This window comes from Mobula birostris, chromosome 5, assembly GCF_030028105.1.
Source record: "Mobula birostris isolate sMobBir1 chromosome 5, sMobBir1.hap1, whole genome shotgun sequence".
Taxonomy (NCBI): Eukaryota; Metazoa; Chordata; class Chondrichthyes; order Myliobatiformes; family Myliobatidae; genus Mobula; species Mobula birostris.
In genome coordinates, this window is record NC_092374.1 from 69,422,237 (window position 1) to 69,447,754 (window position 25,518).

Below are 25,518 nucleotides of genomic sequence, written 5' to 3' on the forward strand. Positions count from 1 at the left end.
GGACTGGAAAGAAAGAGTGAAGAAGCTAGGATTTATTCCTTCCATTATCTCCTTACATTGTGGTAGTTTTGCCAGCACCATTGTGTCCCAGGAAAGATGTGATCTGCCCTTCATAGAAGCCCAGTGTGAGCCCATCAACTGCCAGCTTCTGGCCATCTCGGTAAATTTTGACCAGGTTTTGAATGGAGACACCAAGCCGAAGGTGAGTTGGCTCCTCCTCCACGCAGACTGAAAGAAAACAAAAAGGGACAGATTGTGCAACCACTTAGTGACCATGCTCAAGTTCATCCCAAACAATAAAATTGCATAAATATACCCCATAGGTGCTACAAATCTTAAATAAAATCAGAAAACATTGGAAACGTTCCGCAGATTACTCATGTCTATGGAGAGAGAAACAAAATTCAAATGAAATATGCACTGCCCTTGATGTTGGATGAGGGCAAGTACTGTGTTCACTCTTCAGGTGTATCTTCATGACCAATAGTAGCTCTGTGAATGGCATGTTTTAGATCATGAGATAGTTGTACTGTGTACACTGGTATATAATGAAGTCCACTGTTTGATTTCATGCAGATACTTTTCATTCATATACACTACTGAGTGCAAGGTCAGTAAGTAATGCCTATTTCCTGCACTAAATACATTGCTACAACACAATATATAATGTAACATTTATTTAATCTATTAAGAATAAAAGGTAAAAAAGCAGAAAGAGTGGTCTCTTAATATACCAAAAAAAAAGACTAGGCTATGATATCTAAATTTAGAGTCTGAGAGAAAGTTATTAGCAAGTTCACCAACAATTGACCATGCTCCTTACCACTGCCTGGAATGGGATTCTGGAAGGTGGCCTTTGGATTTAATGGATTGACTGAAATCCAAGGAGCAGACTAGGCTCTGTCTCCGTGATAACAGTCACTTTTTAAATTTTATTTATTAATTACGATACAGCATGGAATAGGCTCTTTGAGCTGAGCCACCCAATAATTTAACCCGATTTAACCCTAGCCTAATCTCTGGACGATTTACAATGACCAAATTAACCTATCAACTGGTACATTTTTGGACTGTGGGAGGAAACTGGAGCATCTGGAGTAAACCCAGACAGGAAGAATGTACAATCTCCTTACAGACAGCAGCAGGAATTGAACCCAGCCCGCTGGTAAAGCGTTGTGCTAACCACTAAATGCTACCGGGCATTTCAACTACAAACATTGGATTCCACAAACCAGAATGTTTCTGGGGTGATCATTTACTTTCATCAGGTTCTGAATCAATTTGCTCATTGAACTGTAGAAAGCAATATTTTAGAAATACAGTAGCTCTAAAGAAGTTTTCAGGAAGTTTCCTTTCAAAGGTTGTTCTTAAACACTTACTTCGTGAATCTTTACTGTTTGCATATGGAGAGTGATTAACATCCTGAACTGGGTCTCCACACCAATAGGACTTGGTAAAAAGAAAGTACCAAGGTCTGGGAATGCCATATTGTCCTGAATCAGAAACACAACACAACCAATTCTTTAGAAAGGCAGTAATAAGAATACATGCATTGTGTTCTATCAAGGAAAAATCATCTTCTTTTATGCACATGTTGAATGATAGTCATTCAGAGCCAACAGGCTGATATAAATAGACAAGGTTTGATTTCAGATAAACACTGTTGTGAGATTTGTTGCAGGTCCTCAACAGATATCAAAAACCATTTCGTACATTATAGTGCAAAAAGATTTTAAAATGTACGTGCAACCTTAGAAGACTCAGTGTTTCACATACATTTTCCTTTATACAATGACTACAAATTGCTTTTCTTGTTAACAAGGAGAGATACGTTTGTTTCCATACCTGGGAACACTGCCTCAATGTACCAGGTCATAACTGCGTAGAGGAAAGTATCGACTATCATGAGGATGATGGATGTAGTGATGTTGTATTCATCACCTTTCGATGGACTTACAAAGAGATTATGCCACTGGACACCAACTCCCTGCTCCTCAAACTGCGCAAAATAGTCAAAGCCAAAGCCAAATGCAACTGGTGATAGCAGACTCTGTAGGTATAATTAGAGAAAGGAATGAGAAGGTCAGCCAGTCAGTAAATTGATCTGGTGTGTACTATATACACTAACAACAATGCTGGGAACAATGAGGAGCTCCTTTTGAAAACTGTAGTCAGAGTTACTCTGGGCACAACTAAAGTCTCTCAGCAAGAAACACAAAAACATTCTGTGGGTTTGAACACAAATTCTGGGCCTGTTATTGCATGTTGTTGAAAGTTCTATCTTTTGGCTGAGAGCTGAAGCCAAACTCATGAGGAACTCATCATTCCTCAATCAACGTGTCAAAAGCAGAACCACCTCTCCACTAACTCTTTGCTATTTTGTGGAATGCATTACTTATATGTTGGTTATCATGCCATACATAACAGTGAATAAACTTCCAGGAACCTTCACCTGTTTGTAGAGTGTTTCCAACATCCCAAGGACAAGGTAGGTACAGTACAGATGATCAGTAAATAAAGTGGAAACACCAAAATGCAAGTTCAGTGCTCTCAGCTTTGCCTTAATCAAAATGAAATATGCAAGGAGGGGAGTGGTGGAAAGGCAGAGTCCGAGATCACCCCTGTCCCCACAGAAACACCCAGCTTTCTGAGCACTAACGGCAGAAAACAAGCTGCACCAGTTTTGGTTAATGGTCTCAGTGGGGACACTGTTAAGTGTAATAAAGTAAAATAGATTTTCACTGTCATGAAGTGATACACTTATGTGCCATTACTATGTATACATACTCCCTTGAAATCCAGTACATCTCACAAAGGATACTGTTCACTCATGCTAGTAGTGTTCAACTTTTTCAAAAAAATTCATTAGCAAGGCATCAAAGAATCAAACTGCTGGCAATGTCACTCAACATGCACAGATATGGTCATCATCCGGTATAACTCAGGTTCTGATGAAACTTGTTGCTTCAGTCTGAGGAAACAATCTACTTCAACTGCTTCTTCTGATTTGAGGCATTAAAGGCAGAATCTGAGCAACAAGTCACTACTGTGTTGGTAATATTACTCCCAGAGCCAACATATCACCTCCAAAGCAGGTTCTGGAATATCAAAGTCAAGTTTGGTGGTGAAAAGGCCTACTTACTGCGAAGATTTTGATCGGGTAGTTAATGTACTCCTGCCAAGCCATACACAGCACATATGGGAGGTAGAGGGTGAAGTAGATAATCCCTCCACAAGCTGCTGCCAAGTTAGCCTTTGAGAACATTGTGCTGATCAAAAAGCATTGTAAGATGGTAACCACTCCAAAAACTGCGAGGAACGTGAAGACGGCAGCAGGGTTACTGTAAGGCAAGATGTTCCCTTCCTGAAAAAAAAGATGAAAAGAAATTTAAGTAACATTTTAAATCCAACACTGAGAAGCAAATTCTAAAATAATGTGAATTGTTCTGTAATACTAAGTGTCATATTCTGATGCAAACTTAAACAACAGCATCTGATTCAAGGTGAAGTGCATCCATAAAAGAAAATAGCTGACTGTTAAAAAAAGAAACATGTACCTGAATTTGAATCTCATTTGCTTCAAAAACCTGCAATGAAATTAAAGTGTAGAAATATGATACAAATGCATAGCTGATTGCAATAAAGCACCAGCTCTGAATCCTCATTGCAGATCTAGGCTAACACTTCAATTTGGTGACGTCAAGAGGCCACAGTAATCTGGAGACTTGAATACAAAGCTTGTATTTATACTTCCTGTGCAGAAATGTGGGAATACTGCACAGTTAGAGTTGGTGATTCTCGGATGAGGTGATCAAAATTCCTTTTGCCCTCACAGGTTAAAGGACTAGCGGGTCTCTGTTCAAATTTGAATTTCTTCTGGCAAGATGGCAGTGTGCGTAGTCACAGCAAACTGTCTGGGTCCAACAAATGATGCAAATACGCGTCTTGTGATCACAAGACCCTGCTGAACATTGGTAATAGAAAATCCTGCAAGTCCAATTAATTGGTTCATTGGTGAGACCAACAGTGAAGGAAGCTGCAGGGCCTCGGTCATTGCATGAACCAGGCCCTCATGCTGCAGTGTTACCTGTTACAGCCACCCAGTGGAGATGGCAGGAATGCTGGAATCTGTGCTGGGATGAGGGTTAGCCTCTGCAGGCCAGCTCTCCTGTTGGTGTTCTCCAGTGTTCGCTCCCTGGAAGATAAGCTGGATCTCCTATGTCTGCAGCTGATCCAGCACAAGACAAGCTCATTTGTGGCAAAAACGTGATTCCAGGACATCCCATGCACCATCAGTCTTCAGGCCAAGCCACTTGGGGATTTGTGCTAATATTATTCTTTGTATGTGTTTTCGTAACTGTATGTGCCATGTATGTGCTGTGTTTTCCACCTTGGCCCAGAGGAATGCTGGTTTATTTAGCTGTATTCATGTGTAAGGTAGAATCACAATCAAACTTGAACTTGAAGTTGTTTAACGAAATAAGGGGTTGACCATTTAGAGACATATAGCATGTGCCAACTATATTTTTTTTGTGAGGGTCACGAGTCCCTCTTCCTTAAAAGGGTGATGGAAGACCACCATTGAATATCTTTAAGAGAAGTAGATAGATTCTTGAAAAGCAAGGTGGGGTGGAGGGAGGGTGTTTACCAGGAAGAGGTTAAAGTATAGAATTAAGGTTTCAGTCTGGTTAGTGGAGTCAGAATGAGTGGTTGAGCATCTAATCCTGCACTGAATTCCTATATTCGTCTGACTCTACAGCAGACATAGGGCTCTCATCAGTAATCCCAGGATTGTGAAGCAAGGATGGAGGACCATCCATAGATGCCCAGCTAAAGCACTGTCAGTAGTTCCAAAACAGGAGAATCAGGGACATTCTTCCTGGCAGTCACCTTCAATTACCTAGCAACATCTACTGAGCTAGTGGTGTTCCAGAATGAGTTAGCAAAGGATGAAGTCAATGTAAAACCTTTCTTTTTTTTTTATTAACCATCACCTGACAAGTTTCCACTTACCTTTAGAATCACGACCAGCAAGCCAGCGCTAATGAGCAACGGAATCAAGCTGCTGATGAACCAACTAACCCACAGGGTGCCACTGCTCAAGCCCATGATCCTCATGGTCTCTTTCAGTCGTGTTTCCTTCTCATACACTATCCCTTTGATTATCACAGCTACAGAGTATATCCAGGCCAGTGTGGTAAACAGAGGCAGAGACTGGCTCAGGACACGAAGAAACCTAAGGTCAAACAGCAGAAGAAGATTTTTTTCAGAAGTAAACAAATTGAAGCACGAATGAGTACACTTACATAAAGGCTTTCTTGTGAAAATCATGAAAACCTCAGTCTACTGTCTGCATCAGACATAGATTCCCGTAGACTTCCTGAGCCGGACATCAGATCATCTATTATCATTTGGTGACATAAGAGACTGCAGATGCCGGAACCTGGAGCAAGGAACGAAACCACTGTCCTGGCAGAACACATCGCAAGGAGCACCAGCACCTTTACTTTCTTAAGAAGTTAAGGAGACTCACCTTGTCACCAAGCACTCTAACAAACTTCTACAGAGATACTGTTGAAAATATCCTAACAGGCTGCATCATGGTCTGGTGTGTCACTTCGATTACACAGGGACGTAAGAAACTGCAGGGTTGTGGACTCTGCCCAATATCACAGGCATACCCCTCTCCACCACTGGCAGCTCTGCCTCAGGAAGGCAATATCCATCATTGAAGATCCCCAATCACATGAGCCATGCCATCTTTCTGCGGCTATCAATGCAGAAGCTTTAAGTCCCCCGCCACTAGGTTCAAGTATTGCTGTCACCTTTCAACGGTTTGCTTCTTGAGTCAACCAGCAAATGACTTACAGTTTAGAAACACTATGACCACCTTGTACTAAAAATGGCATCTGCTTGTTCTTTCTCGTATAAATCGTCTACAATTTATGTTTAATTTACGTTGTTTTTGTGAATGCTGCTTGTACTGCATGAATGGGTCAGCAGTAAGTTTTTCATTGCACCTGTTCATATATGTACTTGCGCTGATGATAACGGTCTTGACTTTAAGTTTGGTGAAGGAACCCATTGGGTCAGGTGGCATCCATGAAGGGAAATAGACATTCAATGTTTTGTGTCAGTACCCTTCATCTTAAAGTTGTCAGTGGAATGTTAGTGGGATGTGAGTCCTGCCGAGATGTTTCGGCCTGAAACGTCGACTGTACTCTTTTCCTAGATGCTGCCTGGCCTGCTGAGTTCCTCTAGCATTTTGTGTGTGTTAGTGTGACGTTAGATGTGAGTCCCAAAGACTTCCCTGCAGGGAAATTCAGGGGGAAGCACTGCATTCCACTCTCTTGAATGCTCTGAACTATTAATTCAGTACAATAAGGAGGTTTTCTACTCTCTCCTGCACCTAGGAAAGTACGTATTATGGGAGGTACTCTGAGTAAAGCAAAACCCATTAAATGGAAGTTTAAGAGTAATTCTCCTGAACTTACAAGTCATCCACGTAGCAGGGATATGGCATTTGCTGGATGTATACACCTGTCTCCTCCTTGTTGCCTGTCACCGTGCGGATAATTGCGTGCTCTACTATATCCTGCAGGTAGGAGAAGCCACCCCAGATGTAACGGAGATCCTCAAATGGGTCAGCACGTGGCCCCGGATCCCAGTACCTTCAGGAGAAAGGTTGCAAGATGAACGTAAGTGGTTCTGACCAGTAAGGGTTACACAAAGCAGCAAGCCAGTCTGACAAGACCACGCAACACAACTTTTGTTTTATTAACTAAAAATATTGCAACTCTTAACACTGTGATTGGAGATGTTTGAACCATACCCATCCATTATCTTATTTGTTCGTTCCACATTGTCGATATCCATCCGGATCTTGTACTTCATGTGTTCTGATGGTTTTGTACTGTTGGAGTTAGAGCCAAGGAACACAATTCCTGCCCAAAACTTCCTCTCATTCAGCAGTTCCATAGATTTATTAATTAGTTTCTCCTCAGTAGACACAGCTTCCAATTTGTCCCATTTTATGCACTAGGAACAGTAACAAGTTATGGGTAACGTGAGGGCAGTTGTTAAATATCAACATTTGTTTGTAACACAATCCTAGCCCAGAACTTCCTTTCATCCAGATATTCTTCTAACAAGAAACTGACTTCCACTCAAATCCACATGGCAGGAGACAATAAAAAATTAGTCAACCCCCTTAGATTTATAGCAGTTATGTCTAAAGATGGAATCTTTGAACTGTACATGATCTCACCTACCCTTCGATGATATTCTCCTCAACTACTTCCTGAGGTGGTGTGTCACATATTCCAGCTACTTTCAGGAGATATGCTTCTTTTAAATTCTCTGTTAAACTTCCAGTAACCACTACTTCTCGTTTCACCACACTTCCACCTGTCCTTCTCCTAAAACATCAATTTTCTAGAGAAAAGTGCCTCAAACGTTTCAGGTCTGGGAATAAATGGAACTCCTCACTAGGTAGGGATCAAATCTGGTTCTCATTTAAGGCAGGCTTGAGTTTTACCTCTGGATCCCAATACCAAATATGCATAATCCATAGGAAATATTCTATTGACCTGGACCTGAAAAATATGTTAGAGCTCATAAAACTTACCTCCATTGCAAGTGATACTGTGTGAATTGCCTGTTCTGTCTCATTATAAGCATTCCTCCAGGTGTATACTGAATGATTTGAATGCTGGACCTCTTCTGGGTATTTTGCAATGAAGTTGGAGAGGTCAGTAACTGTCCAAGAGGTTCCAGCCAACTTTGAGTTAATGTAGCCACCCATAACTTCTTTCTTCAGTAGACTCTGCAAAGATAAGGACGGTTTTGTGCTCAAGTCTCCAAACTACCATGGCCTCTTGACTCGACTGAACCGCAATGTTAGTTTAGGTCAGGAGTACCCTACTTGGGGTCCATGGATCCCTTGCTTAATGGTATTGCTGCACGGCATGTGAAGGCTGGGAACTCCTGGCCTAGATCTACCATAAAGGAGTCACAGCCTGTTTTTTATATAATCAGCTGTCATATTTCTGCATTCTACTTTCATTGCAGGTTTTGGAAGCAAGTGGGATTTAGATTTAAATACATATATCCTTTTAACAATCCGCTATTTTCTTTTGTGGCTGAAAATCTCCTTGAATCAGATGCTGTTGTTTATGTTTGCATCAGAATATGATACTTAATTGTACTTACAGAGCAGTTCAAATTTATTGTAATTATTTCAGGTTTTTGGTTCTCAACCTTGGAAAGGATCAGCCATCTGAGATCTTCCCTGACCATCAGCTCAGTATGAGGTTAAACAATAGACCTGACCACTGAATTGTTGGAAGTTCAGTCCAAATCCATTTCATCAATAGAATGTCTCAAAAGGAGCGGCTAAGGAATTAACTTTGGGCGAAGTATTAAAGGACCCAGTAATAAGTGAGTTAGATTGAGTGAGCATATGGATCATCTATGATATAATTTATTGGGCCAAGAGACCTGAGGAGATGAATGGCCTCAGAATGTGGTTTCAGTAGTCACAAACATTGGGCTCATTATAAGCACCAATCAATCTGTTCGCAAAATAATGTTGTCCATTCTCAGAAGATATCCATATTTTTAATCCCAGGTGCACAATGAAGGGCTAATCTGCCCTCTTCTAATTCACACCAAATCCTGCTCCCCAATTCCCAGTGTTTGCACTGGCTTCCTAAATCAGAAGTATTTTAATGTTAAAGTTTCTACTCCATTGTCAAAACTATTGTGGTCTCAGCTCTCCCTCTTTCTGTATTCTCCTCCATCTTTAGAACCCACTTAGATCTGTCCACTCTAACTCAAATTTCTGATCTTTGCAGCTCTCTTAATGGCAATCTATTACACTCTTAAAAAGCCCCAAATCTCTCTGCCTCTCATTCAGTCTTTAATGTGCCTCTTAATGCTCATTTCCTTACCCAGCTTTTCTCTAGTGTGTGGCATAGCATGAGTTTTTATTTGGTAGAACTGTGCAGTACACTCAAGGATGTCCTTTTGTTACGGTAAACATTTCCGAAAAAGTGCGATACCTTCCAATCCCTGAATTAAACACTAGGGGGCAATACAACGTAGACAGCCATTCACAGGAGCAAACGACACAACACAAACTCTCCCCACTTTGGGAGACGGCAAGTTCTTCATTTACAAGCCACTCAACTTGTATGCTTATTTATTCACAAAGAATGAATACATTGTATAAATATCATGCCATAAACAAAAAAAAATCAGATTTATGAGCACTAAAACTGATCTCACACTTGCCTTTCTTTAACTAGGCTTGTTTTGTCTGCAATAAAATTTATGTTTTTGGATTTTAAATGGATTATTCACAAATCTCTAAACATTGATACAAGTTGGAACCTCACATCCGCTCTTGTGTCTACAAAATATGTAATAATTGTAGGTGATCAAAATGCACTGGTACATATGTTACATTATGTTTCAGTGTCACTGTGCATTCAAATAGTTTGCACTAACGTCAGTTTTGTGGGGTTGTGTTAGGTGGTGTGGTAAAGCTGGTGGTTGGTAGGAGGCTGCAAAATGTGTTCACACACCTGCACATGTGTGTCAGTGTGTATAAGCATTCATAGTGCAGGAAGGTGCAGAACTCCAGAGAAGGCAGTGACACGGTGGCTTAGAATGGCTTCAAGTCAATGGGAGAGACAGCACTCTTCTATATTTCACATTCCATGTCACCCTACTGCTCCTTCCCACCCAACAATTCCCATGGGCTCACAAACTTCTACCGGCTTTCTGACCAACAACCCACAAATGAATCACAAACTACACTTCCTCACAAATTTCTACAGATGTACCATGGAGAGCATTCTAACTGGCTGAATCGCCATCTGGTATGGTGGGGTGCTACTGCACAGGATCAAAACAAGCCGCAGAGAATTGTAAACTTAGTCAGCTCCATCATGGGCAGTAGCTTCCACAGTATCCAGGACATCTTCAAGGAGCGATGCCTCAAAATGGTGGCATCCATCATTAAGGACCCCCACCACCCAGGACATGCCCTGTTCTCTTTGCTACCATCAGGGTAGAGGTACAGGAGCCTGAAGACCACAGCTGATGATTCAGGAACAGCTTCTTCCCCTCTGCCACCGGGTTTCTGAATGTACACTACCTCAACACTTTTTTATTTTTATTTTTGCACTGCTTATTTAATTTAACAATTTAATCAATATATTCCTACTGTAATTCAGTTTTTATATATTATATACGGCATTGTACTGCTGCTGCAAAGACAACAAATTTCATAACATATGCCCATGATATTAAACCTGATGCTGGGGGATTATGCTTCCTCCTCCATAAACACTGCACAACTGTTTCCACTGTCTTCTTTCCAGATTGTTGATGAAGAAATTTAAGTCTGTAGACTTATTTCCCCTCTCCGTTTAGCAGAGTAAGTTGTCTGGTGGTTAACAATGATAAACTAGCTTCACAAGCTTATGTGACTTCCTCTGCGCTCACCACACATCTTTCACTTCTGTGGCTGCCAATCCTACAATTTCTGCATAGAACCCTTGTGGGATGTGGATTTAGCAAATACTTATTACATATCCGTAATTAATCTGAGAAGTTTGTCCTGAGCTACCTCTTAAATGGTACTTTGATACAACTGCTTGAAGCACTATCGCAAAAAGCTAGTGTTAGTGCTAATGTCACTGCAATATGTAATTGATGAGATGCACTTTGAAGTTTTCATTCTAATGCCCTGACAGCTGAAAAAAATGGCAATTGTTCAATGTCAGGTGCTCGGAATCATAATATAGAAAAACTAGTGAAAATGATCAAAAAAGCAGATGTTGGCGATCTGAAATTGAAGACCTTTTATTGGATCTCTACACCAACAAGCTATATTTATTTTTATAATCAATTAAGCATGAGTGATTCAGGGACTGTGGACCTGCAGTTGCCAGAATGGAACAGCAGAATTCCTTTCCCATACCTGAGAGTCAGAAGGCACCAGTCCAACTACTTCACAGGAAACCTAGATTGACAGTAATGGGAGTGCCACATTATTAGAAGTGCTGATTTCCATTTCAGATCGTTTCTGCTCTTCCAGATAAATTAAACAATTCCCTGGTGATCATTGAAGTAGGGCAGAAGTGCTATCGTAAGTATACAGGACCCTCAAAAGATAACAATGGTCAATCAGCTTATTTGGCCTGCCTATAGGGTCCTGCTGTGCACAAGCCATAATCTCAATATCACTGGTGCTTCATTGGTTGTAGACAACATTGAAACATTCCAAAAAATATTACAGGAAATCGTTCTTGCCTCCCGAAAGATTGATGAACTAGATAGATTTTGAGATAACCCAGTGGTTCCATAGTCACTAATAATCAATGGCATTTTTTAAAATTCCAGATTAAGTTAATTTGAAATTGATGTGCTGGGATTCGAACTCTGCCTCCAAGGTCAGTAGTTTAGGAATCTGGATTAATATTCAAGAAACACTACCAACTCCAGTCATCTGTGCCTATTTGTAAAAGGTAAGGCATACCAAACATAGTATCTGATTTCTGAAAAGTATGCCTAGAATTGTGACCCATTGCACCTCCCATTGAACAATTGCCATTATACTTAGCTGTCAGCCATGGAATATGAGAATGAAAGCTCTAACGTGTAGCTCTGCGACTATGATTGCAGTAAGACGAGCCAACTCAAACACACGTGCAGGTATGTCTGCACGACTGGCTAGGGTACAGATTCAATACAATGATTGATCCTCTGTTTCCATTAATTAAACTGTATGGCAGAACCTGATGCGGATTCTGATTCCTCCTCCGTAAACACTGCACAACTCTATCTACTATGTCTTCTTTCCAGGTTGTTGATGAAGAATTTTATAAATCATGCAGGTCAAGATCATCAAGTGAGACTTGCATGGGATGAGCTGAAGAACAAATAAAGGGTGCATGATGGGTTTCCTGACTCCATGGAGGAGGTAAAAGAAAAACTATATACAGACAGGCATTTGAGATGCAAAACTAACAACCTAATTCTACTCCAAATTAGCTGGAACACGACATGTGTAAAGAGGACCAAAGGGGCAAAATTCTTTAAGTGACTTCAAGAGAATTTTTAAAATCATCATGTGTAAAGCCCAGTAAGAGACAGCATATTACCAGAGAGTTTTAGGAAATGGACCTGGCCAAGAGGAAAGTCACCAGCGATCTCCAGGTTGGTGGGTCAGCGGACCATAAAGACTGAAGCTTATGGAATAAGCAATCATAATCTAATTGGATTTGGTACAGTTATTGAAAGTGATATAGATAGGTTGGGGTAAATGGCCAGTAACTTTAGCACTAACACTGATTTTTTTTTGCAAGCAGTTGTTTCAAATTGCAATTGAAGAGGTAACTCAGGACAAACATCTCAGATTAATTATGGTTACGCAATAAGTATTTGCTAAACCCACATCCCACAAGGGTCTAAGCAGAAATTGTAGGATGGACTACCACAGAAGTGAAAGATGGGTGGTGAAGACGGAAGTCACATAAGTTTGTGCATCTGGTTTATTATTGCCAGGTAGAGATCCGGTAGAGCCAGTTGTCAGGCAGAGATCCGGTAGAGCCAATTGCCAGGCAGAGATCCAGTAGAGCCAGTTGTCAGGCAGAGATCTGGTAGAGCCAATTGTCAAGCAGAGATCTGGTAGAGCCAATTGTCAGGCAGAGATCTGGTAGAGCCAATTGTCAGGCAGAGATCTGGTAGAGCCAATTGTCAGGCAGAGATCTGGTAGAGTCAATTGTCAGGCAGAGATCCGGTAGAGTCAATTGCCAGGTAGAGATCCGGTAGAGTCAATTGCCAGGTAGAGATCCGGTAGAGCCAATTGTCAGGCAGAGATCTGGTAAAGCCAGTTGTCAGGCAGAGATCTGACTTAGCAAAAATGAATTGGAAGTGACTACTTCAAACAAAATGTTTCAAAGAAGTCATAGCTATTCAGACTGTGAGGTTTATGACAAGTATTCAACAATTAAATGAAAAGAAGGAATCCCAGCTGTCAGGCTCTTGGACATTGAGAAAACATATACTATAGGATAAAATAAAAAGAGGAAGCTCACCACAAGTAGATGGACTCTTGACTTCAGAATGTACTTCATCATAGCCATACACTTTAATGCCTACCTGCACTGAGGTTCCTCTGTAACTGAACCATTTTATTCTGCATTCTGTTAGAGTTTTTCCCTTGTACCACCTCAATGTACTGATGTAATTAACTGATATGTATGGATGGAACACAAAACAAACCTTTTCACTGCACCTTGATACACATGACAATAATACATCAATTTAGCAAATACTGAGAAGGTGCAAGGATGAAATTCAAATGGAAATTAGAAAGAGGATAAAATAAAAAGTACCCACAGGTAAAGCACTAAGATGTGTGAATATATGAAGGTAACAGGAACTAAAGAGGGGGATGTAGGTCCTCAGGAAGGTGAAATCGGCAACCTAAGTGTAGAAATACATAATTTGTGAACATCTTGAATAAGTACTATTCAAGACTTCTCAAGTTGGAGGAAGGGTTGATGTGGATGTTTGGAAATAACAGAAAGCGAGGGAGAGAGGACAAAATAAGAGGTCGGATATCTTTAAATCTTGATATATCTCTAAGCCCTGGTCAGATGTTTCCATCAATCTTAAAAGAAGCATAGGAGGAAATCACCTTAACACTGATTATTAATCAGCCAGCCAGTGGAACCAATCCCTTTCTCCTTATTCCATCAACAGCTTATCTGGAGTACTGAGGAAAATATCAGTTTCCTTATTTTAAGAATGGATGCTGGTGCTTTGGAATTGGTTCGGAGGTTTACTGCACCAAAACTGGAATGGGAATGTTGTCTGAAGAGGAAAGGTTGGACAGGCTAGGCATCTATCTTCAGGTGTTTAAAAAGTGAGAAGGGACTTGATTAAAACATACAAGGTTTGAAGGGTATTAATAGGGTGGATGTGAAGAAAAAGTTTCCTCCTTGTGGGGGAGTCTTAAACTATGGGTCACTGTTTTAAAAGAATACTACTAAAAGGTTTGTAGCTTGATTATACGTATATTTCATGATAAAGTGATTTCACCTCAAATTCATTTCCCAAACAAAATAACCTATTGCTTGCCAACTGGAATATAGTCCAAAGAAGGCCTTGTGGCTGAAACTGTATTAACCACTTAGTAAATTTTGTAGGTAGTCAAACTCCATACAAATATTCTGTGTCATCCCCAACATTGACCATAAATACTTGAGAGGATTGTGGTGGAAGTTTCCATGGTTCTTTTCTTCCCCTGATAGATTTTGGGTTTTCTTATCAGATTCAAAATACAAAAATAGGTCATTCAGCCCAGCCTGGCAATGACAGAGATAATCCTCTGCATTCTTTGCTTCACTCTCTACTTTGTGTCACCCAATCATCGTATAAGAACCATAATAAAGCAACAGATAGACATAGGCCCTTTGAGTCTGCTGTGCCAGGACATAAGATCATGGTTAATCAGTTCTGATGCAAAGTTTCAATTTGAAACATCGACAATTCCTTTCTCCTGATAGACGCTGTTTGACGCACTGTGTTCCTCCAGCAGATTTTTGGTGTTCCAGATTTCAGTATCTACAGTTTCTTTTGTCTATCCAGATTCCTGTCAGGTCCTATAAACCCCTTAAGTTAAAAAAAATCTCTAGTTTGAATGTATTTAACGATGCAACATCTGTATCTTTCTGGGACAAATGATTCAAAGATTCAAACAGAGAAGAAAATTGTTCCTGATCTTAATCTTAAATGGACACCCTAGCTGGCAGTTGCCCCAGCCAAGAAAACATCTTAGACGTTTACCCTCTCAGGCCCCCTTCATATTTTGTGCCCAATGTAACGCAGAATCAGCTTAGACTTATGAGCACACTTTGTTTGTGACACACACTCAAATACTAGAACATTCCAAAGTTAATCAGTAATGTATGATTTGATGACAGATGATGACAAAATAAACAAGCTTAGAATGGACACATATTAGAAAGCATGTAACTCACTCGAATCAAATCCATTGCTTGGCTTCTTTCCATAAATTCCCTTACTTTTGGTCCAATTTCTTCCCACACCTCTCCAGCTTCCCTGAAGACACTCAATTCTTGAAAGGTCTTGTTAACCTAAAATTAACAAATGACACTATTGCTAAGCATGAAAAACAGGCATTCTGGTGAAATATCAGTAAGGATAGATATTGTTAAAACTATCTCTTCAACTCTTGTTCTAGATATGAGACCAAAGCACTGAAAAAGCCAAGTTATTATTTGTTTTCATAATTTGAAAGTCTCAAAATAATATTGATGCTTACAATATACATTTACAGTTCAAAGTAAATTTATTATCCAAGTACATATACAAAATGTCACCATATACTACCTTAAGGATAATTTTCTTGCACTATCCAGTATCACATAAACTACTGCCACATGGTTTATAGCATCAATTAAGCCCTGAAATAAAACAGGGAAATAAGAGAAAATGGCCATACAGATGCTCTAGCCTGTTCCATTGTTGAATGACATTATATTTTGGTTCTCTATCTCATACCGCTGAATAATTTTGGATAAAATATCCTTTATATCTCAGATTTAAAATGAAGAATCAACCCTGGTGTAATTTGCTGAAGGGAATTCCAGACTTCTACCATCTGCTGTGTGTAGGAATGCTTTCCAATTTTGCCCTGACCCTGCCCCCAGGATGTTAGACTACCCAACTAGTCTCAATAAATTTCCTTTCTCTGATATATTGGCACCTCAGGATGTCTCAAAGACTTTAATCAAATTATTCTTTTGACTTCTACATTCCAGAGCACTTGCATTTTTCTTCATGGTCTGACCTTTGGAGCCCATACATTAATTTGGCAAGTCTACGTTCCATTCCCTCCACAGCCAATATATTATTCATATGGTTTGGTGCCTAGAACTACTCACTTGTGGTCTTAGAAGGACAAAACATAGCAACAATTATACTTTCTATCTCCTCGTCATCCGGAAGTAAAGGTCAGCATCTGACTGCCTTCTGCTCTGTCCACTACTTTGTATTGAGCTATGAAAATAGAACCTCAAGTCTCTTTGGAATTCAACTGTTTCCAGCTTTTTACTTTTTGGAAAGAATTCTGTCCTTTGTGAGTCCAGATATCATGTTGCCTATTTGAATTTAATTAACCACAATTTTTTTTAGTCACACAATCCATTAGTATATTTTTTCCAATTCAATACTCACATCTACAGAGTTCACAATACCAGTACAGACTAGTTTTATGTAGTTACTTTTGAGCGCACTTACCATCTCAAACCAAGTGAGGGCTGAAATTAATTATGAACAAATATTTGTCATTCCTAAATTGGTCTTACTTTTCTTGAGAATACTAAACCTACTATTTTCGAGTATTACATTTTGTGACGCTATGATATCCTTTTACCTTTCATCGTCCAATCATATTTTGAACAGTAATTTTACACAATAAATAATACGTGCACAGTTGCAGGGGAGTTATTCCTAAAGAAAATAAAAGGTTTTTATTTTAAATACCTATAGTGATGATTGACCTACAATGATAAGTACAATCAAGAAGTTTGTCTTTCCGAAGAGATGCGGTTAACTTCTTGGCAACAGCATCATGGGTGAATAGTACAGGGCCATTAGTACAAACTGTATAGTTTTAATGGGAAACTCAATGCACAGAGAGTTGAACAAACTACATAAAACAGTGTGACAGAAAATAGTGCTTGGATTTGGTACCATAATGGCCCAAATGACCTAGTGGTCATGAGATCACAATTTTACCAGTAGTAGCTAGTGCAACTGATTCCAGTAAAATTGATCACTTCAGTGTTGCAAAACATAAAAGGGTGAGTAAAACTTTTAACCGTTAGGCCAATTCTACTGTTCAATTAGATCACTTAACTTAACTCTTCCCACTAATGCACACTTCCTGTGTGTGAAATCAGATTCATAAGATTCTAAGTGCATTCAGATTAATTTGGGCTACTGCCAACAAGAAAAGTGCTTTGAAATCCACTAAACAGAGAATTTCAAAAAGTTCCCTTTAACCCGGCTAAAAATAAAACAGATCTTAAAGTCAGAATGATGACTATACTTCTTCAACTGAAGGTGATAGGTTGGAATCCTGTAAATTGTCAAAGAGCATTTTATCATATTAAGGTGCTCTCATAATAAGAGGAGTACATAACAAAGGAAGAATATGGGTGGGTTGACAGAAAAGGACACTGGGATTTAAAAAGAGATTAAAAGGATCAAAGGTTCCCTCACCCATATAATTATAAAGCTTACCTCTTTGATTATTTTCTGGGTTACAGGAGTATCGGGAGTGTACAGAACTTTACCAACCAACAGTGGTTTCATTGCCCTCCAGATCATTTTTGAGATGGGATTGGATTCCAAACTCTTCATCAAGTCATTGCAGTATGGTGCTTAAAAGGGAAATAGGACAGCTTTATTTTTGGGAATGATTGATAGTTGATGTTGTGATAGTTGTCATTGAAAACATATCAGTGAAGAAAAGGAGAAAACCAGCAAACAGACAGTGAGACAAAGAGAGGACAGAGAGAGAAGGGGGAGAAGGGGGGGAGAAGAGAAAGGGGGAGAAGAGAGGGGGGAGAAGAGAGGGTGGGAAGAAGAGAGGGTGGAAGGAAGAGAGGGAAATGCAACAAGAGAGAACAATCTTCCATAACCTTAGGATTCCCAACCAGCCAAACAGGCTAAAGAAATGTTTTTGAGCTGTGGGCACTACTGCAATAAAGTACAAATACAGATTGTCCAGAGCAAACTCCCACAGTAGTATTTCTTTAATGTTGGTTGAGGTATCCAATATTGGTCTTGTTATTCTTCAAAATATTGCTATGAGATCTTTTGTGTTCACTTCTGAGAATAAATGGAGCCTTTGCTTAATGTTTTACCTGAAACTGGCAAATTGGTTTATCTTTGTCATACGTACTAAGGTAAAGTCTTGCATTCCGACATTACAGATCGCTCCAGTACAACGGTGCAATGACATAGTACCAAGTAAAACAATAAATGTGATGTCAGAATAAAGTGTTACCATTACAGAGAAAGGGCAGTGAGGGTATAAAATAAGGTGCAAGGCTACAGTGAGGTAGGTGCTGCGGTCAAGAGTCTATCTTATACTAGAGGACCATTCAACAGTTTTATAACAGTGAGATAGAAGATCTTGGGTGGTATGTCTTTTCAGGCTTTTACAACTTCTGCTCAATAGGTGGGGTTTTTGATTATGTTGGCTGGTTTACCAAGCAGCGTAAAATGTGGACAAAGACTATAGAGAGAAGGCTAGTTCCTGTGATGTGCTGAGCAGTGTCCACATCTCTTTGCATTTTATTGTGGTCTTGGGCACAGCAGTTGCTATACCAAGCCATGATGCGTCCGGATAGGATGCTTTCTATGGTGCATCGATAAAAAAATCATGAGGGTGAGAAGGCACAGGTCAAAACTCCTTAGCATCATGAGGAAATTGGAGCAGGATAGGCTCCTAGGAACTTGAAGCTCTCGACCTTAACCTCAAAACGGTTGATGTAAACAAGAGCACTTGCACTGTCCCCCTTCCTGATGTTAATGACCGGCTCTTCTGGTTTGCTGAGATCAGCTGTTGTCATGACAACATATTACAGGATCTCTATCTCCTTCCTATACTTGGATATTTGTATTTGAGATATGCCCCACCATGATCATATCATCTGCAAACTTGTAAATGTAGTTACAGTAGAATCTGGCCACACACTTATGAGGTAAAGAAAGTAGAGAAGGGGACTGTGGATGCAGCCTTGGGAGGCACCAGTGTTGAAATAATTGTTGTAGAGGTATTGCTGCCTATTTTTATAGCTTGTTGTCTACTGGTCAAGAAGTCAAGGATCCAGTTGCGGAGAGAGGTGTTGATTCCCTGGTCTAGGAGTTTGGCGATAAGATTACAGACAGTACCTCAGAAAAAAGAATGCCTTTGCAATATTGTGACTATTCCATGCAGATCTGTGACTGCAGAATCGGTCCCTGTGTATCTAAGAGTATTCTATCCAGCAGCAAAGAAGTTTCAGCTTCGCCTGGCTAACATACTGTAAATGTTTCTGGGTTCAAAACAGGCCAGACAGTATATTGTGCATGCAGGACACTATTATTAGCAATCATTTAATGAATGAATTCACTCATATAATGCCATGGAGTATAATGTATTTAGGTAGTCAAAAGAAATATATCTCTTTAAATGCAGTGGATAGTCAACAGTTTTAAGGGCTACCTGTACATTGCTAATTCAGGGAAGTGGTCTGGCAGGATAGAATAAGAAAATCAGCTTCTAGCTTGTATTATGAAAATACAGCTATGAGTCACAAGCTGTGGGTTTTTTTTGTCACATGGTACCTAAAATTTCTGCAGCGTCTTTGGTGGAGGGATGGGTGCAATTACATCCTCATCGACCACACCCAAATTGGTTGGTGATCTATCCTCTATAAGAACAAAGTCGAGTTGGTACCCAGCTACAATGTCTGATGATCTTGTTTGTGGGGTTGGTTTTGGGGACAGTGTGGGGAGTTAGGGGTCAAGTTAAGGTTTAGATACAGGAATGAGGGGGAGTTAAGCGGTCAGAGGCAGTAAATAAAGGTCAAACCTAAGAGGTCAGAGGCAGAAGATTTACTAGAATGTTACCTGGGTTTCAGCACCTAAGTTACAGAAAAAGGTTGAACAAGTTAGGTCTATATTCTTTGGAGTGTAGAAGGTTGAGGGAGGACTTGATAGAGGTATTTAAAATTAGGAGGGGGATAGATAGAGTTGACGTGGATAGGCTTTTTCCACTGAGAGTAGAAGAAATTCAAACAAGAGGAAATGAGTTGAGAGTTAAGGGGCAGAAGTTTAGGGGTAACACAAGGGGGAACTTCTTTACTCAGAGAGTGGTGGCTGTGTGGAACGAGCTTCCAGTAGAAGTCGTAGAGGCAGGTTTGATTTTGTCAATTAAAAAAAAATTGGATAGGTATATGGACAGGAAAGGAATGGAGGGTTATGGGCTGAGTGCAGGTAGATGGGACTAGGTGAGAGTAAGCATTTGGCACGGACTAGAAGGGCCGAGATGGCCTGTTTCCGTGCTGTAATTGCTATATGGTTATAAAGAGTTTGACCAAGAGATCTCAAGCCTAGGTCAGAATGTTCTGTGATTGAACATCAGTAAATCCCAGAGGTGAGATCAGCAGACACTGAGGAAACCAGCAATCCCCTGGTTGGTGACAGGCAGCAGGTCGGGTGGCACGAGGGCTGGCAGCTCCCCAGGTTGCCAGGGTCAGAGGTCCATGGGAGCCCATAATTCAAACCCACGATATGCGGGTTCTGAAGTTGCTACCCAGAGGGAGAGCAAAGCCAAAGATCAACGTATAGAGCACAGTAGAGGCCTGAAGGAGTCACAAGTGCTCAAATTACCATGTCGGAAGCTTGTATGAGTCTAGAAGCCAAGGCTCAGAGGTTAATCTCCTGATCGGTGAGACCTATGGTCTAGATCCGAAGGTCAAACAAGTAATCAGCAAGTCTTGGGCATATTCTGAAGTTGGAGACCTGATGTTGACAAGTGAGAGTCCAGAGCCAAGGAATGGAGACAGGGTAGTGGCCTGTCACTGGGTTGAAGGACTGTCTGTGTGTGAGTGGGTGGATAGGTGGAAAAGAGGCTTGCTTTGCTGTTGTCTTGTTTTGTTGTTCTTGCTTGTATTGCTGAACATTGTGGGCCGACTATATTGGCAGCAGAAGGTGTGGCAACGCTTGCGGGCTATCCCCAGCGTATCCTTGGGTGTGCTGATTGTCAACACAAACATCACATTTCACTGTATGTTTTCATGTACATGTGATAAATAAATCTGAATGTGAACAGAACAATGAAGGGTGAAAACTTCTTTAATGAGGGTCACCCACTCTGACTGAACATAGTTTGGGAGGATTCATCATTTGACTCCTGCCTTCAACAGCTCTTTCTCCATTTTCCAAGGTCCTTAGCATAACTAAAGAAAAGTATTAAAAACATCAAAGGACCAACAGCTTAGTTTCAATGTCCCTTTGACTTTCCCCCAAAGTTACTCCCCACTGAGTAATTTTTAATTCCTGGAAATACCAGAGCCGAGCTGGCAACCTGTTTATGGGTCATTTGGCACTCCTTTCTCACCTTCGTTATTCATCGTGTTTCAGCCTGTTACACAAATCATTTATTAAGAAAGTACCAAACCTTTATTTGCATGGAGATGACCAAATGCAGATACTCACTTGTTGAATTGTCATAGTGTGAAGACTCTTCATCTGTGCTGTTTCTGCCCAAAAGGTACTTGTAGTTGTTGTCCTCGTACCAATTCAGGGATTTGATTTTTAAGCCCCCACCTTCTGGATGTCCACACACGATCCTCGACACGGCTTGGTACAGCTCCTGCGGCGATCCTGACAAGCTATCGTTGCTAAGCAGCATCACCTCTTTTCTCATGTCACTCCAACTCTTAACCTCAGTCAACTGTGCAAAGACAGAGACACAGGAAACCAAGGGTTTAGCAGCTCATTGGACCCGGGGGCATGGCTGGTACCTTCTGCTCCTCTTAACCAGTGAACAGATTTGCTCTGGCTTTCCTTCCAGTAAACTACCAGCAAAATGAGCTTACTTCAACCCGCTGAGGAATCTGATCATTGGAAATGAGGGATTCTATGAAATACAAATGTTCTATGCATTAAGTCAAGGTCATGGTGTCACTATGGATGCAAATGTATCTCTAACTAGAACAAAAGTTCTGGAAGGTTAGAAATATATCCACATTTTCCTGATCTAAATGCAGAATGAAGTACTGCATCTACACTATCCTCCCAAAGTTTGAATGTCCTTGAATTTCAGTAGTTGGAACATACAAAAGCCACTAAATGACACATGTGGCCTATGTAACTGAGAATACTCTTTTAACCCTTTATTTTTCAGGGAAGTTTTTAAAGAAGGATGTATGGAGATATTTAGCAGGGATCTCCAGAGTATGTGCCCAAACTTGTTAAGTATCTGATTCGGTGATGAAGCAAGTGCAGGAAAGCACACATGAGACCTGCAAGATATGTACTTTGATAATAAAATTTACTTTGAACTTTGATTGTTGGAAGTACTGTTGGGTTGGAAGACGTTTCTGAGATAGAGTGAAAAACGGCTTTGTAGAATTTGTATATATTGCAAGAATAATGATTTATGTGTCAAAACTGCCACCTCATAGTACTGGTGAGCGGTTCTTCAATGCGTATATTAAGATTTTGTTTTAGTAACTGTCATAAATTATTATTTGGTGAAGAACTACATATGGTATTAAACCACCCCTTTTGACAAAGACTTCAATGTTCTGCTTTTTGAGAATTTCACCTTTAGAATAGTACTTAGTGATAACAACTGCACAGTTCCATATCACAGGGTGGATGAGGCTTATATTTTAAAAAGTAAAGGCAAGGTAGCTCTCTTCGACCCCAAATGTCAAGTGGAAGATGGGAAGATGTGCTCCAAATCAGAGGCTTGTATTCTGTGATTCAATTGGCATTAACAACAAAAATAGGTGAGGCCACACTTGGTGTATTGTGTCGAGTTCTAATTTCCCTTGTGTAGGAAGTCAAAGTCAAAGTCAAAGCCTGTCCCGAGCCTTGAGGCCCATCAGGCCGGTGCTTATGCTGGTTTCTGTGGCGTGAACCGACTGAGAGTACAAGATGCACCCCCCCCCCGCCCCCGGATAGGATGCCAGTCTATCGCGAGATTAACCCCTAGCATTTGCTGGTACCCATTTTCAGTGGTAAGTGCCTTGCTCAAAGACACAATACGCTGCCTTGGCCGAGACTCGAACCCACGACCTTCAGATCATGCGCCCAACACCCTAACCACTTGATCACGCACCATACTTGTGTAGGAAGGATGTCATTAAGAGATTCACAAGAATGTCACTAAGACTGGAAGGTATGAGTTATAAGGGGAGAATGGATGGGCTAGGACATTTCACTGGAGGTAGGAGACTGAGGACAGACCCCATAGTGGACTATGATTAAGGCCAGTCATTTTCAAGGGTCGGGGAGTCTAAAACCTCAAGACATAGATTTAAGATAGAAATCGATAGATAGATAGATAGATACAATACTTTACTGATCCCAAATGACTGAAATTACAGTGTCACAGTAGCATTACAAGTGCACATATATATGTAAATATATTAGAAGAGAAGATGGAAGGAGGTCGATTTAATAGAGAACTGCGAGGTAACTTTTCGTACATACAGAGGTGATGGAAAGAACTGCTAGAGGAAGCTGTAGAGGTGGTTATAATCACAATGGGTAAAAGATATTTGGACAGAAACATGGAGAGAAAAGATCTGAAGGGGTATGGGATGAATGTGGGCAAATGGGACTAGTTCAGATAGACATCTTGAATAGTATGGACGAGCTGGGCTGGAGGGGCTGTTTCCGTGCTGTATACCACTACAATTAATGTTCTGCGTTCCCCTTGTTAATATTTCAATTCTGTGTGAACAGCACCAATGTGGCTTCTCATGATATTTTTAATGCAAAGGTAGAAAGATTCTTGATAAATAACAGGGCGCAAGGCTACTAGGGTAGACAGGAAGTGGAGTTGAACTGACACGCATCAGCCAGCCATATTTTTATTGAAAAACAGAGCAAGCTCAAAAAGCCAAAACTTTGCCTAATTTGCATGTATGCTTGCAATTATTGTATGGGGAATTTAATGAGGTACCCAAGGTGATATGCAGATAACGAGAGGAGTAAGCAGTGTTTTCATGTCACAGCAAGCTCTCAAATGGCAATGTGATATTCTCCAAATTAATGTTGAATAAGAGATAAATGCATGCCAGGAAACTGGTGAAATCATGTCACTCATCAAAACTGTCACGGTACTTTTTGCATCCGTCTAAGAGGTAGACGGAACCTCAGATTAAGTGTTAACATGTGCTTCATATGACCCCACGGGTTGCCTCCCACATCGCAAGATCAAAAGGCTAACTGGCGACTGCATATTGTCATTAGTGCATGGGTGAATGGTGGTATTGCTGGGTATTTGGGGAGAATAAGATGATATTAGGGTAAGATTAGTGTAACTGAGTATTTGAAGATTAGTATAGACAGAAGGGTTCCATGCTCTATGATTCTGGAGCTCCCTCAGTAGCTGCAGAGTATCAGCCTAAGCTTTTCTGCTCAAGTGCTTGGAACAGGATTGAAACCGTGGGTTTTCTGACCCAGAGAATGGATGATTTAAATGTGTTATCTCATACAGAGTGGTTTTGTTTTGCTCTGTTCCTCTGTGAACTAATAGTCACTGTGTCAGTGAGAGAACAGTTAAAAGACTTTCCTTGTTTTTTTTTAAATGAATTATTCTCATCCTATCACATCACAGATGATACCAAAAAAAAAACTTATATCAGAAACTTTTGAAACTGTAATGATCACCCAATAAAATCTTCTCCACAGGAAAGGACTATCACTGTTGAATCTATGGTTCATCTGCAAATGCACCCACATTGAACAGGGCAACCAGTGTTTTGGGATACTCTAACTGTTCGTCATGGACGGTTTTAAAATATCTTTGAGATCTTACGACTATCAGCAAAAAGCAAAGCGCAGCTATTGTTAGAAACCAGAAACCAGGAGTTGGGAAGTCAGAGAGAATTTATGGAGAGACAGATTAGCAGAGTGGCAAACTGGAAAAGAGGCAGAGAGACAAAGCAAAAGTGACAGAGAGCGAGCGAGAGAGAGAGAGAGAGAGAGAGAGAGAGAGAGAGAGAGAGAGAGAGAGAGAGAGATACACACACACACAGAGCCAACAGGGTAGAATCAGTGAAAGGTCATTGACCTGAAACATTGACTTTGTATCTCTCTCCACAGATGCTGCCGAACCTGCTGGGTACCTTCAGCATCTTCTGTTTTGGTTAATTGCAGTTTATGTCTTTTTGTCTGATTGGCAATACAAGAAAAAGAGTTAACAGGCCAGTTGGCTGAAGTCCAAATGAAACGCAAATTCCCCTTGACAGTGTGTACTAGGACAACTTGGCCACGTCAGCTAGTTTGGTATCACATGGCTTCAATTATTTTTAACAAAGGCGAGCCAACGTACTGTAACCTGACACTGTAGCTTGCTCATATGCTTATTTCTGCTCATCTAGACTTATGCAATACAGAAATATATAATTTTTTAAACTTCTGTGGGGTAGTATTTCCAGTCAATTTACTTACTTTTGGTGTTTTTACTTTCCGTGACATTGATTGAAAGGGAAAAGGATGTGTGATCACACAGTTAAATCTGAAACCAGAAGTAACCATGAGTGGCTTGTCAGCCTCTCATGCACTGCGGGGTTACTGGAGTTCATTTGACAGAAGGCTCCTAGCTAATTTAAATGCATAATTCATAAATGTTGCATTCAAGGGAGGGGAGCTCCTGGGATAATAACCACTATTCAT

At 40.5% G+C, this 25,518-nt stretch overlaps 1 protein-coding gene and 2 long non-coding RNA genes across 5 annotated transcripts in view; 2 read left to right on the plus strand and 1 right to left on the minus strand.

The window, feature by feature from the left end:
* LOC140197766 (phospholipid-transporting ATPase ABCA1-like) overlaps nt 1–25,518 on the minus strand; it is a 164,314-nt gene that overhangs the window by 61,676 nt on the left and 77,120 nt on the right. For both annotated transcript variants that reach the window (XM_072258199.1, XM_072258201.1), the window contains 11 exons: nt 21,319–21,556; nt 17,350–17,489; nt 15,060–15,176; nt 7,628–7,825; nt 6,833–7,038; nt 6,495–6,671; nt 5,014–5,236; nt 3,143–3,364; nt 1,846–2,050; nt 1,380–1,493; nt 57–228 (listed from right to left, as the gene is read on the minus strand). In XM_072258199.1, coding sequence (XP_072114300.1) covers nt 57–228; nt 1,380–1,493; nt 1,846–2,050; nt 3,143–3,364; nt 5,014–5,236; nt 6,495–6,671; nt 6,833–7,038; nt 7,628–7,825; nt 15,060–15,176; nt 17,350–17,489; nt 21,319–21,556 — 2,012 coding nt within the window. The remainder of the gene's footprint in view (nt 1–56; nt 229–1,379; nt 1,494–1,845; nt 2,051–3,142; nt 3,365–5,013; nt 5,237–6,494; nt 6,672–6,832; nt 7,039–7,627; nt 7,826–15,059; nt 15,177–17,349; nt 17,490–21,318; nt 21,557–25,518) is intronic.
* Nucleotides 1–25,518, plus strand: part of LOC140197767 (uncharacterized) — a 93,076-nt gene that overhangs the window by 5,624 nt on the left and 61,934 nt on the right. The window lies entirely within an intron of this gene.
* LOC140197768 (uncharacterized) lies at nt 11,417–25,236 on the plus strand. 2 transcript variants are annotated; one of them, XR_011886019.1, is made up of 3 exons: nt 11,417–11,537; nt 11,875–11,992; nt 24,946–25,236. It is a non-coding gene; the product is annotated as an uncharacterized lncRNA (long non-coding RNA). The 2 variants fall into 2 exon arrangements; XR_011886020.1 differs by lacking the exon at nt 24,946–25,236 and adding an exon at nt 22,010–22,362.